The following is a 24,810-nucleotide window of genomic DNA, read 5'->3' as shown; positions in this document are numbered from 1 at the left end:
AACCATCCCACATTTTCTAGTTCTTCACACATGATTGTTGCTGGCTCATAAAGGTCACTGATTAACAGTCTTCTAAAAAGAAAAGCAATCCAACTTACCATTCTAACTGGAAGAGAACAAACAATCATCACTGATTTATAAATGGCAGTCGTGGGAAAGGTACTTTCCCTCTACTGCTGGATGCGAACAAGGAAACCTATATATCACTAAATGCCACCACAAAGGGAACTATTCTTAGTATGAAGCCCATAGAAGATAGCAGAGGAAACAAATGGAACATAGCTGGATACTTGTAGATCTAAACTAGGCCCCGTACACAACTCACCCGTGAAGTTCCAGTTGTGGGAGGCAATCAATTTGCTTATTATTTAAGCTAGAATCAGTTCTTTGCTTTTGTACCAAAATCATCCTAACCAATAAAAGTCAGGGTCCCTAACAATTTTGTGCACTCACCATATTAAATCTGGACTGCCCTTTCAATGGTGTTCTAGGATTCCAACAACTCTGGAAGGCATGTTTCCAATAACCTGACTAATAACTTCATAAAATTCCCATTTTAAAATTGGGAGGAGCCCTTAAAAAGATAGTATGGTGTCTTCCAAAGTAAATGAAACATGAGGTACAAGAAGCCTATGTGACTATCAGCTGGGAGAAACTGGCATCCGTACTACTATACGGTGAACCAAGAAATAAATATGAACCCTCAAATTCAAAGTCAAGAAAGTAAATGCTCCAAAGTGCAAGCACAGATTTCCAAATGAGACACTCCTTCCATGAGCATGTGTTACTTTTCCAATTATACTCTGCCCCATTAGGCCTAGCATCCTATTTTAAGAAAAGAACTTAACATATTTTCTGATTCCTAATCCCAATATATCATTCAAACTCTAAAGACGATACAAGTACCCATCACCAGTCTCTAGTGAAATCCTTCTAATCAAAGCAAAGTCATCATTTCAAATCTCTAAGTAAGTTACTTATCCATGAAAAAGAATTCCTAGTCCACTGTAACTAGACTTTTCTAAAGTCCTTAACAGAGAATAAGGGAAATCATTTGTTCGGACATCCATATAATGCTTAAAACCTTTTTCACAATGACTGTAGCATATTATCTTACTAGGCTCTTCCTTCCCTAAATCATCTAATCTTCACTTTGTGATCCTTGAGCTCTCTATTGGTTCAAGAAGTCCTTCTTCATCTCACTAGGAAATCTTTTTAACATTACTTCAGGCAAGATTGTCATTTTCTCTTGCCACTTAACAAAAAATGGTGTGCCCAAACATATGACTATCCACTCTGTATCAATCAATTTCCAAAGCTCAGATCTTTTTAAACCTGGGAACCAGCTTTATTTATGAACAGACTTCGAATTATTTTTTCATAATTTTGAGTTTTATTTTGTTTTTAAATAAGCCCATTTAGGCTTTTAGATTAAAAAAAGAAAAATATAATTTAAAAGATTATTTAAAAACTGGCAAAGTACTAACAAAGAAGCTGGGTCTAAAAAAAATAAATGCAAAAGATAACAATGAGAAGCAAGTTAAATTTAACTTTATAACAACTCAAGCATTCTGTATTCTTTCTCACACAATCTCCTTTATTTTGCCCTTTACCTCATGAAGACAGGAGAGAAGAGGAGGAAACAACAAGGAAATTATCAAGGATAAAAGAATCACCTATACAGATGGGGGAGGGTACTATACATAGTCATCTGTCCTTTAACTTCAAAATCGTGCTATACACCTTTTCATATATGAAAATGATAAAATTAAAAAATAATGGTAATACTCAGTTATGATAAGGAAAATAGCCAGAAGTGGCAGAATTGTAAGGAAATAAGCAGTTTTATCATTCTACTAGTCCTATAAGTATAAATTAGTAAAACTTTTTTTAGCACTGTCAGAAGGTTTTAATACAGTTAACCCTTGCACAACACAGTGGGAAAATTCACACATAACTTTCAACCACCCAAAAACTTACCTAATAGTCTACTGCTGACCTAAAGCCGTACCCACAACAAAAAAAGTCGATTAACATATATTTTGTATGTTACATGTATTATATACTGTATTCTTATAATACAGTAAGCCACAGAAAATAAAATGTTAAGAAAATTCTAAGAGAAAATACATTTACAGTACTGTAGTACATTTACTGAAAAAATTCCACATGTTAAGTGGACCCTTGCAGTTCAAACCCATGTTGTTCAAGGATTAACTACACACACACACACACACACACACACACACACACACACACACACACTTTTGCTCAGTAAGCCTACCACATCAAGGTATTCCTTCTAAAAACATAAACATGGATGTGTGCAAAGATTTAGCTACAAGGATGGACAATATAGTCATTATATTAGTACCAAAAAAGGAAAGAAACAGTCTACACATCCAATAGAGAATTCATCTACCTATAAAATAGATACTATATAGGAAATTGAAATGTTACAAGTGTGCTTCTCAGAGAAATTAACACGATATACCAGGATAAAGAAAGATGCAGAGTTTAATTCAATTTTCAAATGTCAAAAAATTTATTGTAATAGAAAAGTCTCTAAAGATTTGCATCAGAAATGTTTAAAAACAAGTGCCTCTCGATGATAAAATACCAATGGTTCATTAATGAATTCACATAATATTTCTTAAGTATTAAGTGGCTAGCACCAAGCTAGATAAAGTGAAATAGAGATGTGAACAAACACATGGCTCCTGCTCTCAGGCTGTTGACCTTTTATGGTTATTTATCTTCTAATATTTTTCTTTAAACAGTGAACATAGTATTTGTATAAATGTTAAAATAAGTGTATTTATGTTAAAATTAGGAAATGGTCAACATTACCAATGAGAGCCCCCAGGAAGGCAACAAGATCTAGGAAAAGTAGCAGTTTTAGGTAAACCTATATTCTCACCACTTCCTAAAAGACTGTGACATTAAGCCTTTTTTTTTTTTCATTTTTTTTTTTTCATCATAATAAGTGTACTCTTTAATTCCTATCACCTATTTCACCTATCCCCCAGCCACCTGCCCTCTGGTACCCATCAGTTTGTTCTCTATAATTAAGAGTCTGTTTCTTGGTTAGCCTCTCTCTTTTTTGTTCCCTTTACTCGTCCATTTTGTTTCTTAAATTCCACATATGAGTGGAATCATATGGTATTTGTCTTTCACTTATTTTGCTCAGCAATATACTTAGTTCCACCCATGTTGTTGCAAATGGCAGGATTTTGTTCTTTTTTATGGCTGAATAATATTCCACTGTCTCTCTCTCTCTCTCTCTCTCTCTCTATATATATATATCTTCTTTATCCATTCATCTGATGGACACTTGGGCTGCTTCCATAGTGTGGCTATTATAAATACAGCTGGCTACTGTACATAAGGCTGCAATAAACATGGGGATGCACGTATCCCTCTGAACTAATGTTTTTGTATTTTGGGAGTAAATGCCCAGTAGTGCAATTCCTGGATCATAGGACAGTTCTATTTTTAAATTTTTAAGGAACCTCCATACTGTTTTCTAGATTTGCTGCACCAGTTCACATTCCCACCAACAATGCACAAGGGTTCCTTTTTCTCCACCATCCTTGCCAACACATTATTTCTTTGTTGTTGATTTTGGCCATTCTGACAGGTGTGAGGTGATTATCTCACTGTAGTTCTGATTTGCATTTCTCTGATGATTGAGTGGACATCAAGCCATTTAATTCACGTTAATTCCTTATAGGTCACAAGCAGCCTAAAGAGTTTTTCAGTAAAAGAGTAAGGTGTAACTGAAGAATGAGGAGAGAAGTTCAAAGCCTTATTATAATTTGTCTGGAATTAAATAAGGAGAGATTTATTTCCCAAGAAATACAGTAAGGGAGTAAAGAGAGTTAAAACAGATTTAGTAGGTAACAGAAACTTCAGCATGCTTAGAAGTATTATGTCTTTGAGTTAAGATTGTCAAAACAAGAGAAAGAGGGTGTGCCTGATGACAAGTCCATATGCAACACAGGCTGAAAAGAAACGACAACGTAGTTTAAAGGTGATAGCCTTGCCAGAAAAAAGGGAGCTTTCTGCAGAGTTAGATGCAATGGAAATGCAAGGAAGGAAAAGATTTAAAATTCAGTCTACATTCCTAATATTAGACTATGTACTGACTGCAGGCAAAACTCAGCATTTCTGTTTTCACCCTTAGCCCAATGTGTAACTCTACAGTGGGTAAGTCTAAGGAAAGAAGGAAAAGTATGCCCTTCTTTGACATTCTTCAAATTTGTCAGTTGCACTGACTGCCATCTTTAGGTCAGAACAAGCTGTGGTTGCCTAAAGTTATTAGGTCAATAGATTTCTTTGATTTGTTTTGTTTTGTTATCTGAGGTTGGACTGAACGGTTATATTTATACCCTGGGATAAATGATATCTCAGAGAGCTTATATTAACTTTCATTTTATATAAATGACTGATGTACTCAGCTCACTAGCACCTTTCTGCCTTCTTAAATCGTGACTGCCTGAAACACATCTTTTCCCTTTTATGTAGCATTAATACATATTAAATACATGCTACCATTTGAGAACCCCTGTGAACAGCATCCACAACAGACCTTTGTTCCCATCTCCCCTTCTCTCCACATGATTGCAAAGATTTAATATTACAGATTCAAGCAGACAGAAAGTTGGAAAAGCAAAGAAACAAATAATCCTTTTACTGCTGCATCAGCACCTTCACTGAGGCCTTGAAGTCAAATTAATGCACATACTGAATCTCAACTTTACTACTTGTCGTTATTAAATTAATAATGGGTTATCTGGGTGGCTCAGTCGGTTACACATCCGACTCTTGATTTCGGCTCAGGTCATGATCTCAGGGTGGTGGGATCGAGCTCCATGTCAGGCTCTGTACTCGGGTGCAGAGTGGAAAGTCTGCTGGAGATTATCTCCCTTTCCCTGTGCTCCTCCCCCCTGCTCACACTCATGAGCACACGCACTCTCTTTCTCTCTCTAAAATAAATAAATAAAATCTTTAAAAAAATTAATACACTCCTCAAGGTCTTTAGTATCTCACATTTGGCTTACTGTAAGAGACCCAAAGTATATGTCTTGTGTTCTTTCAATGTGTTCTGCTACAGCTCTCTGGTTCCTGAAGCTACTGTAACCTGTGCTTATTGCCTAGACACAGGCTTTTGACAACCTGGGTTATGGTCACTATTTTGCTTTCTTGGATACTTCTCAAGTGCATTTTTTAATTCTAGACCATGAGTGAACTGAACAAAACTAGTGACTCCCAAACTGCAATGGAAGGAGTGGAGGCACTGGTACTTTTTTTAAACATATGTATCACAGTTTGAAAAACGTGGAATACATTTAAATGAAGTTATATGAAGAAATAGAGTGCAATGACTGAATGCAATGACAACGTATGAACAATCACCTGGACTGTAACAGGTTTTCAGACAGATATGTACTATTCATTCTATGGCTATTATATGCCTGTATAGGTCAGTATTTTGGATTTTTATTTCATATTACTTTACTATCTGAACACAAATTTGTATTGTATAGCAAAAATATATACAATGCAAACTAATTCCAATGACTCTATCTGAAAGGAGTTTTGAACAAAGAGTACACTCTTAAAAGAATCACAACCTTCAGGGGCGTTGGGGTGACTCAGTCGGTTAAGCACCTGACTTGTGATTTCGGCTCAGGTCATGATCTCATGGACTGTGGGATGGAGCGCAGGGTCACATAGGGCTCCACACTCAGCAGGAAGTCTGCTTGGGATTCCTTCTGTCCCTCTCCCTTTGCCCCTCCCCCAACTTGTGCACACACGCACATGCTCTCTAATAAATAAATAAATCGTTAAAATAAAAAAAAAGAATCACAACCTTCAGTTCTAACAGCTACAACAATAAAAAGAAGAACCACGCAAGCATCAAAAAAATGGTAATTTTTGAAGAAGCCAAATTCAAGATCTATTATTGGGAAATATGCACTCTATGTTCTTATACTTCATATATCCTCGGATGGACTATTGTCATTCTACCCAAGAATGACGAAGAGAAGACAGAGAGCTCACTAACTCTGACTTAAAACTTCTTCACATTAGCAACTCTTGGCATGAAACCTGCCCCTAGCCATCTGTAACTGCTGAGTGACTAAAACAACCAAAATTTATCTTGTCCAAAAGTGACAGACAAAGCAAAAAAATGACAAATTACTTGAAGGAAGGAGGAAAGGGAGGAAAAAAAATCGATCACTGGCAGGAATTTCAGAGAAAACTTCTAGCTCACCACGAACCATAAAGAAACTATTTTTTTAATTTTCGAGGTTTTCACACTAACATCAGGAATGAGTAATTACTATATTTCCTTCAACTAACTGTTTTACTTTAGGAATTCTTACTATTTCCCAAGTCTCTTACCTCATAATTTCTTTTTATAATTTTGATGTATACTCTGAGGTAATTTGCTACTTAATTTTCTAAGTAATTAACTTAGTGATTATCCTTACCTATAATTTGCCACACATATTTACAGATACTTACATGTGATTTCTATTACACTGCTCCTAAGGTCCATCACATATATTTGCAAGAATATATATGCTTGTCCTTCAGTCCAGGGTTCTCTGTCTCCCCGGTTGTTTTCCAACTCAAAGAAGAGAAATCACTGCCCCACCTCATGGCTTAAGGCAGTCTAACAGCTCCATCAGCTGTTTGGTTCGGCTAATGAGTTAGCTTTGGGGTTAAGAGTGGCAAGGAGGTATGGCAGACACTGTGAAAAACCATTCAAATCTAGCTTCTAGGAAGGACTATTGGGAGTCCTGCCTGCAGACAGCCTCTAATGGTGAGCTGCCTTAGATGCAGAGCCACCTTGCCCAGGTCGCATTCCCTCCCAGGCTGGCCAATATCTAGTATTAAAAAGGATGGAGGATAAAGACCTGGTCGTCTTGGCCCAACTTGGGATAGCTCTGAAGGGCCGTTCTAGCTCCAAGGTTCCCCATGGAGTTGGCCAAGGCTGTCACAGCTTAACTTCTCACCTCTGTCCCATCCTCCCTCTTTTTTTTTTTTTTTTTTTTAAAGATTTTATTTATTTATTTGACAGAGAGAGACAGCCAGCAAGAGAGGGAACACAGGCAGGGGGAGTGGGAGAGGAAGAAGCAGGCTCCTAGCAGAGGAGCCTGATGTGCGGCTCGATCCCAGAACGCCAGGATCACGCCCTGAGCCGAAGGCAGATGCTTAACAACTGCGCCACCCAGGCGCCCCCATCCTCCCTCTTTTCCATCCAATCATTTGTCCCGTACCTTCCACAGGTGCTGATCCTAAAGGCACTCCTTACTAAATATCCTGTATGCTGAACTCCCTCCAGAGGAATCCAATCTCCAATAGGCCAGGCACACTGAGGCTTCATTTTCCTACAATTCTCTAACCAATTACTTTTCTTTAATTTAAGATGTTATTTATTTAACAGAGAGAGAGAGCACAAGCAGAGGGAGAGGGAGAAGCATACTCCCCACCAAGCAGGATGCCCGACACGGGGCTCGATCCCAGGACCTTGGGATTATGACCTGAGCTGAAGACAGATGCTTAACCAACTGAGCCATCCAGGTGCCCCTAACCAATTACTTTTTAACGATAAATTCCTAGAAGCCAAATGACCAAATCAAGTGACAGAAATTGATTTTGTACTGCAAAAGTAGAAGCAGTTTTTCACAAGGAACCCCAAGCTCGGAAAATTTCACACAAAGAAGAGTACTCAGTACTATAATTAAAGAACTGTCTTCAGGATAACAGGGCCAGTAAGTCCCCTACCTACATATATCTGACCAATTTACTCAAATGTTCATTGTCTGGCTTATGTTTACTTCCTAAAAAATTATGGTTTATAACCTGTTCTCCAAAATTAAATGTCTATTTGGCTGTAGCTAGAGGTTCTCACTTTGCACTGGGTTCCAAAGAGAGAAGGGAGAAGCAGCCTGAGGTAACAAATGTCTCCATAAACTGGTGGTAGTGGTGATGGAGTGTGGAAGGGCCTACTAGAGATGGGCTCTAGTTCTGGACTTACAGGAAGATAGTGAAGAGTGGACAGAAGGAATTCAATAATTAGTATGTACAAAGGAATTTTTTTTGTAACTTGGAAATGTGGTCGATAAAGACTCAAGGAGGATTAAAGGAAAAAAATCAAGGAAACAGAAGCCGTCAGCTTGAAATACTAAAATACATATACATACCTCTGTATCCGTTCTCACCTTCCTTTTCTTCCTATCACAAATAATTGACCTACTGCCTAGCTATCAAGAGCCAGTTCGTCTAACATGACAGTAAATGGGTCTCAGAGCACCTCTTTTCAAGGACTTAAATCCTTAAAAAGTTTCGGTCTCTGCTCCCATCTTACTAAATCACTCCTGCCAGGTAGTTTGCCACATGCCCTACCTTACCCACCCACCCCCCCCAAAAAAAACCCTAATAAAACAAATATCCCTAGACTCATAGCCTCACAGCCAAACATTTTATAAATGGAAAATATAGTTAAGTTCATAGGTTAATAAAGTTTTAAAGGCTACTATGTATATACAGTAGCTACTATATACACATATATATGTATATATAATGTATACACACACATACACACACTATAGCATGCTCTCCAGATGCAGCATTAAAAAATTATACTGTAGAGAATTTCTGTGTATTTTTTTGTAAAATAGTTTCCTTTAAATGAGTTAGTCTTAATTAAATTATTGAATAGAGTGTTAAATAATTATTAATACCTATTATCCTGAAGGCATTTTGCTAAGTACTAAGCAGTTTCACATAACAATCCCCAAACCCCTTTATCTCTTGCTTTTCAGATTAGAAAACCGTAACTCAGGGGCATATACGCTATATGTTAACAATACAGCTGTAAACAACAGAGATGAGCTGAGAAATAAGCCTAACTTCAAACCCCATATATTATACCTGTCTCAAGCAAAAACTGAATTTTCACTAGGAAAGTGCTCACTTGACCTAATATAAAAGTGTCATTGTAAAACATCAACATTAAACAGCAACAACCCTTCACTCCAGCCCTGAAACCTGCCAGTTGTTCTGCCCACTAAACACAGTTATGGAAAACAAGCATACTATGTTTATCTGTTCCACATTCAGATGTTTACTATCGTCAGAAGGTTAAAACATTCTTGTTTATAAGGATACAATTTTTCTTTGCTACGAGTTTTGCCTTTGGTATTGGGAGAGTGGGTGGTATTTGGGGTGCTTTATCTTCCTAAGTGAACAGTGGCCCGCATCAGCAGCTTAGTACTATAAAAGGGACACATCTTGAGCAACTGCCTTGAGTTATTTAACTCATTTCTTACAGGAAAAAAATTTCAAATGAATAAAAAATTTATTTTCTCCAATGCTCAAGCTCATTATATGATCATCTCTCTGTACTGCTTACCTTTACAATAACATGACTACAGATAAAATTTTCATTCCAATAATTTCTAGCTAAAACGGAAGTTTTATAGCCAGGATAAAGAAAAGAAATACTAAGTCTCTGTTACTTCTTCAAAGTGTCAATCCATGGCTCACTTTTTTTGTTCTTTTAAGACCTTATTTATTAGAGAGGGAGAGGAAGCAAGCATGACCAAAGGGATGAGACAGAGGGAGAAGCAGACTCCCCGCTGAGCAGGGAGCCCAATGCGGGGCTCAATCCCAGGACCCTGGGATCATGACCTGAACCAAAGGCAGATGCTTAACCACCTGAGCCACCCAGGTGCCCCAGTGGCTCACTTACTACTATGGTAGAGCCTTTAAAGGGCAGGGATTTTTCACAAGGTAGAACAAAACAGTGCACAAGTAGGTGGTGATACAATTAAACTGGTCAACTTACTGATGATTTACATAGAGTTACATGAATTTTGCACATTTCTATATACCCCATTTTTCTTCCTCATTGTTTAGGATGTTCACAAGCTTACAATTTCTTAGAAATAAAAATGGTAGTATCCTCAGTAGAGTACGAACAATTACAATTATTTTAAAGAAACATAAATCAAATAGTAATTAATAAGGGAAAAAATTACCTTTTGGATAATCTTCCAATAAGAGGTTGAAGTGACCTAATTGACAAAAGAAATCAGACTCCACTTTTCCTTCAGCTTTTAAGATTAGAGATTCGTAGCAGCGAACAGCCTAGAAATAAAAAATACAAACATTTAAGAGAAAGGTAAAACCCTAAAATGTATTTCCTTCCTGAAGTAATACATATATCCTCTATTCAATCACCCAAGAAATCAATATATTTCACTTCTACCTCACAGACATAGTCAATGCAGTATTCTTTAGATACCTAAGTATTTATTAGAAGAGACACTAGTTATGGTGTAAGTGCTTTTCCTATCTATAAAATAGAAATACTTGCCAAATAAGAAGCACTTTGATAACTTTATTCATAAGCTGCACATCTGAATTATTACAGTGGTCCTTGTTGATATAAACAGATAATACCCATCTTTCCCACAGACTGAAAGAACTTTATTCAATTATGTGAGAATTCAGAGAGTCTCAAGTAATAATAATAGCTACCATTTATATTGAACAACTTTTTGTCATAACCTCTATCAGTTTAAACTACCATACACTCTGCCTTTCAAATGTCTTCTCATGATATGCTTTAAACCCACTCTAACTCTAGTCTTCATCTTACCCTCACTCAAATACATGTGTATGTACTCACTCTATTTCTTCCCTGAATAAAAAAATAACATACTATTTTAAGGACATCACTCTTTTTTTGTAATCCTGGAGACTGCAAGAGAAAATGAACAATGGAAAGAACAGACTTCTGGAGTCTTGACAAATTCCAATTCTCATTAGCTACAGGAGATCCTGGGGAACTTACCATCTCTGCCTCTCAGTTTTAATAACATTCAGAGGGCTGACAAAAGGATTCAACTCAGAAAACTTCTATAAGGGTTTATCACAGTGCTTAGCATTCCACAGGTACTTAATAATTGCTTTTTCACTTTCTCCTTAGATAAGTAAAAAGCGCTCTTTCAAGATTATTTCAAACTTCCCATTAGTTTTGTCAAAATTTCCCTGCTAACAATTTACAATATTCTTATGTGTTATAATGTGTCCTGGAGTCACTGAAGAAAGAAATGTGTATGATTTCTCAAATCTGTGGGTACACTCCCAGATTTGGTATCCACAAAGAAAGGAAGTAGAATAGCTTCTGTTACCAAATAATTCTTTTCACCACCAACTTCAAGAGCATTTGATGGGATAAGAAAACGTGATGCAAAGTACCCACTTAAAATGATTGGTTTTTACCCTCCTGTAAAATAAAGGGCCTTTGGTGGACAGTTTCAAAATGTATATCCTAAAATTTACCTATGCAAAGCACATACATAAATACTCATCAAGTCTGGAGAAGCCATTCTGAACAAGGCCAATTCTGGGATGATTCTACTATTCTTAAAGCCTAACATTTTACAAAACGGCTGTCTTCATTTCTTACTCCACTCTTAGCGATCTACATGTGCATATGTCCCAAATCACAATCATGAAAAACTAATCATTCTCCTTCCCTATAATTAAAAGAGTCTGAATACTACACTGAAGTGTCAGAAATTACTGTAATTTGAAGGCATGAAATTTCCAGATCCTCTTTAATTACGTCATATATAATCCTATCTGGCAGATGGTTAAGAGCACAAAAATACAATTTATTTCAGTACCTTTTAATATCACAGAAATTCACAATATTATTGGGCTACAGCTTGACAATTCTTAATTTTACATTAAATGAGTGACTTTAAAGCTAATAATGGCACTGTAAATAAAACACTCATTAAAATAGTTATTATCTTTTCTTAAACTCCTGGTTATTTAGAAACTTTTCCTACTCCTCCCTGATAATTTCTTACTGCTGATCAGCATTAAATTTATAAGCAAATATGGTTTCACAGTGAAAAAGATTCAAGATATAAACATGAAGAAATTTAATGATTTAAGCAAAAAGATGGCAACACCCTATACTTCGTCTTACCAGCATACCTTGATTCCACTACCATGATCGTCTACTGCCTTATCTTCCACTTCCCATAAAACAAAGGAACACACCTAAAATGAATACTATACATAACTCTGATCATCATGAAGCATTAACACCAAGTAAAAACCAGAATGTGCAGATTTTAAATTCGCCTACCCATACAGCCAAGCTTCATTAACAAATTCATAATAATTTCCAACAAAGCCAGCATGCACCTACCAACTAATGTTGGTGGTCAAAGATGATGCTGACAGAGCCGAACATCAAATGGGATGAAGATGAGCAAGAAGTGAGAATAAAGTTTCCAAGTGCCTTGTGTCACCATTTCATAGTGAAACTTCATGAATTTATTTGAAGTGTTTGAGGTAAATGCTGATATTTAGATATAGGCAAATACAATTTTTAAAGAGCATTTAAAAGAAAATAAATAACTGGAGATAATTTCCAATACTCCTAACTCGTACAATAATCTAGAATGAAACAGTTATTTTTGTAACATTTTTAGTCAAAAGGCTAACTATAAACATAGAAAAGAGATTAGATTTAGAACAAAGTTTAGGTAAACTTCTATAAAGCAAAAATATTTCTCATTAAAATGGTTACTTTTATATTCTTGCTCTTTTTACTTGAAATATGCACAAGTAAAATCATCCCCACACGTGTACACACGTGTAGAGAAAAAAGGACTAGAATATAAAACAAATGTTAAAAACAGAAAGTCATATAGAAACTTTATTTTCTTTTTACTTCTATTTTCTAGATTTTTCATAATTAACCTGTAACATTTCTATTCTTATAAAAATCATTAAAGAATTATGCTTTCCTCTAGGATTCACCCTACCTTTAATGTGAGGATATTCAAAATTTGCATGAAAATCATTTGTGTCTATATCAGCATCATTCAATAGAGCACTTTCTACAATGATAAAAACATTCTATAATCTGCGTTGCCCAATAAACCACCCACTAGACACACGTGGCTATTGAGCACTTGAAACACGGCTAGTAGAAGCCAACAACTGAATTTTTTTTTTTTTAAAGAATTTATTTTTTTATTTGACAGAGAGAGAGCCAGCAAGAGAGGGAACACAAGCAGGGGGAGTGGGAGAGGAAGAAGCAGGCTCCCAGAGGATGAGCCTGATGTGGGGCTCGATCCCAGGACCCCGGGATCATGCCCTGAGCCGAAGGCAGATGCTTAACAACTCAGCCACCCAGGCGCCCCACCAACAACTGAATTTTTAAATTATTTCATTTTAATTGTTATTTCTATTTAAATAGACACGTGTTAATGGACAGTGTAGAGCTAGATATTTTTTAAAGTTTAAAAATAACTGATCCCTACGCTAAATATCAGGAAAGCAAAATTTCTCATGTTTATAAATGAAAAGACTATAAAGATAATGAAGTATCTTGCACTGGGCATGAACAATGCCCTTCACAAAAATCAGTTACGTCCTACGGTTGTTTATAGTGACTTACAAATCCATAATCCTTACCGCCTACTGGAAAAAACAATGAGAATGAAAATAAAGTTAATCGTTAAATACTAGAATCAAAGAAGGGTAAACTAAGATCCCCCCAGCTAGGTAGAGAACTTCCATGTCTTCCTCCCATTACAGTACCATTTTCACAATGTTCAGTATAATTTATGCTCGGTATCTGCTTTATTTTTATTATTTGAAAAATCAGTTATCTCAGAACCGTGATAGTATCATTACCCTCTATTTCTAAACCTTGACAGATGAAGCTTAGAGCTTATGAACACAGACATGTAACATTTACTTTTTTAATGTTAACATTAAAAATGCTTAAAGCATTGTAGTCTTGTATGATGAACTTGGTCAGGGCCTAGCCAAAATAGGACACTTGTTAATATTTTAGAATTGTTAAATATAGGCAACTTTTAAACAAATGATTTTTCTTCCAATTGAAAAGATTGGCTAAAGTAGTTGGGACATACAAATGGTAGAGAAAATTAATGTAGATTTAAATACCCCAATGATTTTAAATGAAAAACTTTTAGGTTGAATATAAAAAAGACAAGCATGCAGTCCTGCCCTTAATTCCTAAAAGCCAGCTACAGATATACAAGATGGTTCAGCAGCTAGCTGACTACTTACAAAAGAGGATTGTAAGGGATTTAAGCAGACTACACAGGTCAGAAGGTCATCCATGAAATACGGCTACTAAAAAAGTATTCACGACCCAAATTAATAAAGCATATTATACAAATTAACACCAATATAAGCTCGCCAAGGTCTACTCTGACCAGATCTCTAACATTATCACCAGTTCTGAGTGCCACATTTTAACAGCTGGTAACTTACAGAGGGTTACAATTCTGATGAAGAATGGAGAAACTATTAAAATTAGTCTAACTAAGTTTACCTGGGGAGAATCATCAGGGATGCTAAAGCTTTACTCAAAAATTTAAAAAGCTGTCTCTTCAGAAATAAGATTAATTGCACTTTGGGTACCTCCAGACATCAGACCAATGAATGGGTGTAACTTATAAGCAAGTTTAATTCAGTTCGATCAGAAAAGAGGAAAATTTAAATATACCGAAAATTAAATGGGGCATCTTTGGCTCCTATCAGTGCAAAGAATTAAAGCATAAATTACTAAGCTATCTTAGTGGGAGTTAGAAAAGAGACTTTTTACTTTGGATATAATTCTGAGCTGCATTTTTTTTTTTAAAGATTCCTTGGGCTTCTACAATATAAACATACAATATATAATATATATAATACATACCCACACATAAACACACATACATATAAGTGAGTACATCTCTCCTGACTTAATTCCATGATTATTCACTTTGAATTTCAATAATAAATTCCAAAATAAATTCAGTATCTTGAGCTGCTTCCCTCAAACCCTAAAAATGTTTGCATTGTTAAAGCTGATATCCTTCCCAGAAATATGCCTCATAAATAATGACGATTCTTGCCCTTTCCAGACATTCAGCAATGCCTTTGCCTGGATGCTTTTCAAACTACCTAAGTTTAAATCATCTGAAATTTCAACTCACCACATTTTTTTAATGAGGGAAGTGTTACACACTTAAAATGGTAATCTTAAAGATTACTGATTCTTAATGACATTATTGCTGAACTTATATGTATCAGACTTCCATTCTTAATTTTGTTTACTGTTGTTGAGAAGGTAAAATGTATACATCACCAATTCTAAAGGGTATACAGTGAAAAGTCTGCCTCCTAATCCTAACCCCAGCCATCCAGTTCCCTTTCCCAGAAGCAACAAACATTAAGAATTTTCTACTGTATTCAAGACTATTTTGTGCAGGTGGAAGCAGATATATTTTTCCCACTTTAGTATTAATATTTACGTATTTATATAAACATTGTTTTGCAACTTGCTTCAGATTCTAGGTGTCCCTGATACCCTTTCTCCTCTCTGTTAATAGAGCCCCTAAATTTAATTAGACATGTTTTTACAGAATAAATACTGGGATCCCCAGCCATCCTTGTATGTGTAGCCTGATCATTAAGCTCTGGCCAATGGCAAACAAAGAAAGGGCACGGTCTGCTTCAACCCCTCCTCCCCCTACCTGGAAGCACCTAGATGGTAGAAGCCAAAGGGGAGGATGAAACAGAGGAAAACAGAAGCCTATTAAGTTCTCAGAACAGTGGAGTTTCACAGCAGCGTGGAACTGTCCCTAAGAATTATTTTATTTAAACAAATAAATGAGTATGCAGCCCTCTTTCCACAATTAAAAAAACAAAAACAAAAACATCCCAGTCGCCTAATGAAAAAATCATTAACACATACAAAAAGGAGGAAGGAGGGATGCATGGTTAAGCGTCCAACTCTTGATCTCAGCTCAGGTCTTGATCTCAGGGTATTGAGTTCAAGCCCCATGTTGGGGTCCACGCTGGGCAAGGAGCCTATTTTAAAAAGGCAGTGGGGGGCGCACCTGGGTGGCTCAGTCGGTTAAGCGTCTGCCTTCGGCTCAGGTCATGATCCCAAGGTTCTGCGATCAAGTCCCACACTGGGCTCTGTGCTCAGTGGGGAGTCTGCGTCTCCCTCTCTCTCTACTCCCCCTTCCCCCTGCTCATGCGCTCACACGCACGCTCTCTCTAATGAATAAAAGCTTGAAGAAAAAAGAAATCTGGTTAACTGTCACCCATATTTAACATTTTAGAGAAGATACAAGAACTTACACATCTGTTACTCTACCCTACCTCCCTCTCTCCAATTTCCAACATCTTTTGCATCACAATAAAGTCAGTATAACAAAATTTAAGCATTTCAGTCTTGCTCCTGGATTTCTCAGCCTCTCTGGACCTATTACTCTTCATTCACTGGATATTCTGGATGCTAATGAGTAAGCAAGCATCATGCAAGATACTATCAAAGCACCCTACAAACCATTCTTTTCAAACAAACTATTAAAAACACTTTGCTATTGCAAAATATTCTTACAGAACTATACTACTGAAATCAAAACTAGATAATTTAATAAATCAAGTGCTGACAGCTAATATTTGAGCCCTTAATATGTACCAGGCATTATTCTAAGCACTGTACATATATTCATTTAATCCTCACAATTTCTCTATGAAATAGAGATACCCTACTTCACCAATAGAAAATCTGAGCCATAGAGAAAGCAAATCCTGTGTCCAAGGTCACAGTTACTCATTAGGAGAGGCTGGATTCAAACAGTAGCTGAGGTTCCAGAGCCTCTATAGCAGTTAGCTGTTCCAACTCAGGCCATGCCTAGGGACCCAAAAGTAATTTCCAATACAGGATACCCCATAAGCAACTCTCCCTCTTACACTCCTACAAACTAGCTCCCCCTACACCAAGCAGAAAAGTATTAAGATCACCACTTCCTGCTCCTGCCATCCCACAGATTTAGCCCCACAGTTCTTTATCAAATTTTCTTACCTTGCTTTATTTCAAATCTTATAAAAAGCAATATTAAAAAAAGACACACACACAAGCCAAACAAACAAAAACACCAAGTTCCCATATTCAAAAGCCACTTGTGGCAGAAAAACACTACTGTTCATATATATAAAGGATAATATACCAGTTCAGACAACATGTGGAAAACATATGGAAAATGTTATATGGTTTTACCCTACTTTTTGTATTTTCTACCTTGTATCACCTTAGTTTACCTAGTGTTGTTATTGCTCTCTCTAGTATATTTGGGAAAGAAAGGCCAAATACAGCTGCAACAAAGCACACTAGGCTGTACTGTCTGAACTGTCAACAAGTTGCTGGATTACTATTAACTCTAAAACCGTTATTGCTTATGCAAACAACCAAATAGACATTAGCACGTGTACACACATATACCCACCCCCAGGACCAACATTAAATCTTTAAAAAGCTGTTGTGTCAAAACACCTATGTTATTTTACAAATAATTTTTTTCTGTATCATACCAAGTGTAACACCAGGCACATGGGATACAGTCAAGTTATTTATAAAGCTTCATTCAAATCAAGCATGTGTATTAGGTCTTGAATAACCTTTAAAATGATGTATATTTAGGGGCGCCTGGGTGGCACAACGGTTAAGCATCTGCCTTTGGCTCAGGGCGTGATCCTGGCGTTATGGGATCGAGCCCCACATCAGGCTCCTCCGCTATGAGCCTGCTTCTTCCTCTCCCACTCCCCCTGCTTGTGTTCCCTCTCTCGCTGGCTGTCTCTATCTCTGTCGAATAAATAAAATCTTAAAAAAAAAATTAAAAATAAAAGAAAATAAAATGATGTATATTTAAAATCAGAAGGTAAGGCAAGTATGAGAATTTCAGCAGAGTGATTTCTGTGAATAAAGCCCAGAGTAATCCCGTGATTTCCCATATAAAGCAGCAGGCATTATATAGCTTCTATTTTGCCTCATTTGCTTGCTACTACACAAGGTCTATTATTAATCTAGAGGAAGAAAGAGACAATCTTACATGCAATCACTCTCCCTGTCATTTCAGCTATACACATTTAATTCAGATTTCCAAAAATATACAAATAGGAAGAAAGCCAGCTACAACAAAAATAAGTAGGCCAAATCTGCACAAAGGTTAAAAAAAAAAAAAGTTTCTATTATGTCTGCTATAACTTGGATACTTGCTATAATATATACAGTTCAAGTTAACATCTTTGGTAGTAAAGTATGCATTCGATAATCATAAATGCACAAAGAAAGAAAAGACCAAGCACTTCACTGTGGTAAGGAAAGGGGAGACATTACATTTATCAGGATGAGCTCCATTGAAAATCATCTGCTTTGAATTCTACAACTTCTAATATGTAGTAGGCACTTAGATTTATCTACTAAATAAATGAACAACCCTAAAACTAGAGAAACTGCAACATAGTAAAGGCCCCTCCCCCAAAGATAGTGCTTTAAGAAAAAAAAACTTTTTAATCAGTCTGAATATACCCTTCCAGACTTTTCTCTATGCATGCATACAAATAGTTTATAAAACTCCATACAAAGATTTGTACTATTTCTTTCATTCAATATATTACCTGCGTACCATGTGAAAACATATAGATCTGCATCAAAATTAACATCTCATACATTTTACGGAACAGCTAAACCACAATTTGTTTCTACTGAAGAGTAACCGGTTGTTAACCAAGTTCTTATTATTACCCAATGAATATAATTTGGCCAATTTATATTTCTTTAGGATAAATTCCTCACAGTCAAACAGAAAGCACAATTTAAACTTTGATAATCCCACCAGCAACACTGAACCAATGTAATCTTCCAACAGTGCTCATTTTCAGTTTTTTTATTACTTTTTTCCAAATATTTACTAGCTAAATTTATTATTTCTTTCATGAACTATCAACCTGTTCATAGATTGTGCACATTTCTCTATTGGATTAAGAACAGTTTTTCCTAAATGATTTGTCGGATGCCATTTGTATGCAAAAGACTTTTACATATAATGTTATTGCAGAATAGCTCTTCCCAGTTTGCATCTACCTATGAATTCTTCACCAAGGTTTTGATGTAAAAGGTTTCCTATTTTCTCAAAACCAACCACCACTTCCTTTACAGTATATATGTTAGGCTCAGAATTAGAAAATCCCCAGCCCCCCTGACCTGATAAACATTTACCAATATTTTCTTCTATTGTCAAGAAAGAAACTAACTACATTTTCTTTCCTGTGTAATTTTGGACTGGCCCATCAGGATTCAGGATCTGGAATTCCCTCCCTTCCTTATCAAACTAAAAAACTTAACACATATATACAGCTCCATTTCTCAGATTCATATTCTACATCAAACACTCTCTAACACATGTACTGGGAATGGGTAACAGGCCTGCTGAAAGAGAGGTAGCGTCAGCCTCTGGGGCTGCCAGGCAAAACTCAGCCAGGGTGCCAGGGCAGCTGCAACCTCTCAGCCAGAGCCACTGTTTATCTACCATCACCAATCTTAAGCGCCTTCAATAGTTTCTCCTGGCCGTTAGTACAAACTATTTTTCCATGCATGCCATAAAACGAAAAGGGTTAGGCTTCAGGCAGCCTGGACACAACCACTCTGCTGAAAACTAAAAAATGTCAGACTACACCAAAAAAGACATTGGACTTCTATATCTACACATACAAAAAACCTATGCCAGATGGATTAAAGCCTAAATGTAAAAAGCAAACTTATCTAAACCTAAAGAAGAAAACAGCAAAATGTCTTTGATATCAGCATAGGTTAGGAATGCTTTAAAAATAGACCAAAAAAAAGCAAGTCAGGGAAAAAAGGTTAAAGATTAATTCAATGATATCAACGTTTAGGACTTTATAAAACACACACACACATAAACACAAACACACACACACACACACACAAGTAAATACACTTTGCAACACATTTAGTGAGAAAACAGTCACATTCAGAATATACAGAACTCCTAAGAATCAGTAACATTCAAAAAATTACTGAGGAAAATTTGGTCTGTCACTGTGATCTACAAACTGTTAAGAATGACCATAAAGCAAAACACAATCAAATCATTTGCTGATTAATAAAGATCAAGGAACAGGTACATTACTTAACTCCTTAGATATTTCACAAGGGTTCATGTCTATTAAATCACTAAAAGGTAACCTTGCTCTAGTCTATCATAACCATAAATTTTTCCAATATGAGTTGAAAGGTTTTTAACTCAGGAACTAAAAGAATAAAAGTAATAAAGTATCAAGCAAATTCAGTATCTCCTATTATTTGTGGCTCTTTTAACAATCTGCTCCATTAATTTGAAAAAGTTCATCTGAAAAACCAGTCCTAAAAAGCATATTGTACCAAAAATCTGTATTTAAAACTGCCTGAACATTAAATACTCATTTAAAATATTTTCATATAAAATATGAAAACTGACCATCCAAATACCATTTCAACTTAGTTTAAATCTCTAGAAAGTTCATATTTAAATTTCTATTTGAAATCAGTGAAATAAAGTATGAACACATCAGTCTCAGGAGAAACCTTAAATCTAGTTTCTCTACATAAGACATACATTTGAATTACTGGAATAACACATTAATTGACATTTCAATCCTTCATTCTATTAGGATTTTTGAGGTTTAAAATTCTTAAGTCTTTGGACTTTCGCTTGCAGGCAAGATGCAGTAAAATGACCAAATTTATCCTGAATGAAATAACTAAAAAACAAGAGAAAATGTGTGAAACAAATGTTTTCAGACGTTGGATATCTGAGAATGGATGACAGTAATCTTTGAGAAAGGGAAAACAAAGAATGTAAGCCCTAAAATTACCTCAAGCCTACTGCCTAGAAAGAGTTTTTAAGCTGCAGCACAAGCATAGGAAATTTTCTTGCCTGAATCAATGAAAGCTAGAATAAAGTGGAACATCTTTACAGTTACTAAAAGGAAAATAAATTTGTCAACTTAGAATTCTATACACTCAGCAAAACCATCTTTAAAAAAAAAAAAAAAGGGTAAAAGTACACTTTTCCAGATACGCAAAAACTGAAAGAATTAACACTAGCAGACCTACAGTCTAAGAAATTTTTTTTTTTTTTAATTCTCAGGCAGAGGGTTAAGTTATACCAGATGAAAATCTTGATGCAGAACAAAGAATAAAGACCACCGGAAATGGTAACTGCATGGACAATTACAAAAGACATTCTTCTTCTTTTTTTTTTAATGTCTCCTTAAAACACAACTGACCCAAAAAATCTAGGAGGGGGGGAGAAACTCCTATCACTAATAAGCAAGTTTAACAAGGTCACAGATACAAGCTTAATATATAAAAAATAAAATTGTAGTTCTACACTCTAACAATGAATAATTAGAAACAAAATTTCTAAAAATACCATTTATAATAGCTCCAAAAATATGAAATACATAGGAATAACTCTTAACCAAGTATATACAGCAGAATCTGTATGCTGAAAACTACAAAACACTAATGAAAAAATTCAAAGACAACCCAAATAAGTGCAGAGAGATTACTGTGTTCATCAATCAGAAGATTCAATAGCATTAAAATAACTCCCCCCAAACTAATTTGCAGATTTAATGCAATTCCAATCAAAATCCCAGCAGGATTTTTCTGTAGATACAGATGAAGTGGTCATAAAATTTAAATGTAAAAACAAAGAAACTAGGATAGAATAATTCTGGAAAAGAATGAAGTTGAAGGACTATGGCTCAATTTTAAGACCCGTTATAAAACTTACAGAAATCAATTAAAAGATATCATGAGATATCACTACATACCTATTTGAATGGCTAAAAAAAATTTTAACTTTACTGAGCTATAACTGCCATATAAACATTAAGTTTATGGTTTGCGATGTGATGATTTGATACATGTATATATTGGGAAATGACTGCCACAATAAGGTTAGCAAATCCAACACCTCATATAGTTATGCGTGTGATGAGAACATTTAAGATCTACTCACTAAGCAGCTCTGGAGAAAACAATACAGTATTGTTAACTAAAATCACCATGCTATACATTAGATCCCCCGAATTTATCCATTTACAAGTGAAAGTTTGTACTTTTGACCAACATCTCCCCTGGCAAACACCAATCTACTCTCTGCTTCTATGAGTCTCCTTTTTTAGATTCCACATACAGTTATAGTGAGATCATACAGTACTTGTCTTTTCTCTTTTCGACTTAATTCATTAGCATAATGCCCTCAAGGTTCACGAAATTTTTTAAATGGGACAAAACCAAGTGTTAATGAGGGTGCAGAACAATGAGAACTCTTAACACACTGCTAGTGAGAATGCAAAATGGTGCAGTCGCTTTAAAACACAATTTGACAAGTATAAAGTTATATATAAAATATACATCTACCACATGACCCAGCAATCTCACTCCTCAGTATTTACCCTAAAGAAGTGAAAACTTTTGTTCATACCAAAACCTATACACATACATACCAAAACCTATGTTTATATAGCAGCTTTATTCATAATCAGTGAAAACTGGAAACAATTCAAATATCCTTCAACAGGTAAATGGACAAATTATGGTACATCTATACAATAAAATTCTATTTATCAAAATAAAAGAATAAACTACTGATATAGCACAGATGAATCTTGAAGGTATTCTGCTAAATGAAAGAAGCCAAAGACCACAGTGTATACATCTGCCAAATTCACCAAACACCTAAAACAAGTGAAATTAAATATATGTAAATTTTACCTCAGAGTTTATTTTTAAGAGAGGCTACTTAAAAGTAAAAAATAGGGGCAGCACCTGGGTGGCTCAGTTGGTTTTAAGCATCCAACTCAATTTCGGCTCCGGTCATGATCTCAGGGTTGTGAGATCGAGCTCCCTGGCCAGCTTAGGATCCTCTCTCCCCCTCTCCCTCTGCCCCTCCCTGTGCTCGCACCCACGCGCCTGCACTCCCTCACTCCCTCTCTCTCTCTCTCTCTTTCTCTCTAAAGGAAAGAAAAAAAGGGGGGGATTTAAAAGTAAAAAACAGGAACAACGTGTTGCAGGGTTTATAACTATGTAGAAGCAAAATGTATGACAATCATCAAAAAGACTAGAAGGGGAAAGATGGAAGTATATTCTTGTTAAGGTCCATATTTCCCATGACACAGTATAAGATAATTTGAAGGTGGACTGTGACAAGTTAAAATTAAGAAATTAGGGCGCCTGGGTGGCTCAGTCGGTTAAAGGTCTGCCTTTGGCTCAGGTCATGATCCCAGAGTCCTGGGATGGGACTGAGTCCTTGCATCGGGCTCCCTGCTCCCAAGGGAGCCTGCTTCTCCCTCTGCCTCTCTCTCTCTCTCTCTCTCATAAATAAAATCTTTAAAAATAAATAAATTAAATTAAATAAAGAAACTACTAGAACCACTAAGTGTAACATTCAAGCTCAAGATGCAATGTCAACTGTATTCCTATATACCAGCAATGAATAACTGTAATCTGAAATTTTAAAAAATACCATTATAATAGCACCCCCAAAAATGAAGTACTTAGGTATAAATCTATCAAAATATGCATGTGATCTGTGTGTGGAAAACAACAAAACACTGATTAAAGAAACCAAAGAACACCAAAATAATCAGAGAAAGACACCATGTTCACAAAATAGGAAACATTACTAATATATCAATTCTCCCTAATTTATATAGATTCAATGCAATCCCACTCAAAATCCCAGCAAGCTCCTTTGCACATATCAACAAAGTAATCTAAAAGTTATGTGCAAAGAAAAGGAACTAGAATATCCAAAACCATTCTGAAAAAGAACAAAGTCAGAGGATTCATATTACCCAATTTCAAGACAACAGAGTAAGCTACTCTAATCAAGACAGTGTGGTATCAGAGAAAAGAGAAACATATAGATCAATGGAACAAAACAGAATCAACAGGCAGAACCACACCAATATAGGCAACTGTTTTTTGACACGGTGCAAAGGCAATTCGATAGAAAAAGGACTTTTTTCAACAAATGGTGGTGGAAAAATTGAAAGCCCATATGCAAAACAACAACAAAACCCCAATACATACTTCATGAGGTAAAAATAAAGACATATTCATATTCATATTCATTCTATAAATACAGCTGACACACATACAGAAAAGAAAATTATCTCAAAAGGAAGGTATGGGGTGCAGGAAGGAATGACAAGCAAGTAAAATCTTAAACACATAGATGACAACTTCAACAGTAATATTTTATGTTTAGTACAGGTACAGAATTAATACATACCACAATGATAGAATAAAGGAGGGGAGGAAGTTAAAGGCTCCAAGAATCTTACATTGCCCAAGAAAAGGGAGGATGTACCAATCAGACTTTAATAAGTCAAAAATACATGCTGTGGGGGCACCTGGGTGGCTCAGTAGGTTAGGCAGCTGACTCCTGATTTTGGCTCATGTCATGATCTCAGGGTCCTGGGATGGAGCCCTGCAGTCGGGTTCCGCACTCAGCAGATTCAGCTTGAGGATTCTCTCTCCCTCTCACTCTGCTCCTCCCCCAAATCGCACCTGTGCTCACACTCTCCCGAGCACTCTCTCTCTAAAATAAAATAAATCCTTAAGAAAAAAAAAAAAAATGCTGTAATCCCCCAAAGCAGCTGTTTTCAAAGTGTGGTTCATGGACAACTGGGAGTCTCCTACACCCTTTCAGGAGGTCTGCTGAGTCAAAATTATTTTCACTGTAATACTAAGATGTTATTTCTCTTTTTAACTCTGCTGACATTTATCCTGATGATACAAAATTAATGGTGAGTAAAACTGCTGGCAATTTAGCAGGAGTTAAGCCAGAAGCACCAAACTGAACCAGAAAT

The 24,810-nt window shown here is 36.0% G+C and overlaps 1 protein-coding gene across 12 annotated transcripts in view; it reads right to left on the bottom strand.

Annotated features, from left to right (window-relative positions):
• Positions 1-24,810, bottom strand: part of KDM6A (lysine demethylase 6A) — a 200,846-nt gene that overhangs the window by 126,319 nt on the left and 49,717 nt on the right. For 10 of the 12 annotated variants that reach the window (XR_008958921.1, XR_008958922.1, XM_026513341.3 and 7 more), the window contains exon 3: positions 10,059-10,167. The exons of the other annotated variants lie outside the window; for them this stretch is intronic. Coding sequence is in view for 8 of the 10 variants with exons in the window: in XM_026513341.3 (XP_026369126.1) it covers positions 10,059-10,167 (109 nt within the window). In the remaining 2 variants the exon portion in view is untranslated. The remainder of the gene's footprint in view (positions 1-10,058; positions 10,168-24,810) is intronic. 12 annotated transcript variants of the gene reach the window in all.

The sequence above is a fragment of the Ursus arctos genome, chromosome X (assembly GCF_023065955.2).
Source record: "Ursus arctos isolate Adak ecotype North America chromosome X, UrsArc2.0, whole genome shotgun sequence".
Taxonomy (NCBI): domain Eukaryota; kingdom Metazoa; phylum Chordata; class Mammalia; order Carnivora; family Ursidae; genus Ursus; species Ursus arctos.
Note: the sequence above shows the minus strand (reverse complement) of the source record. Positions and strands in the feature narration are given on the sequence as shown.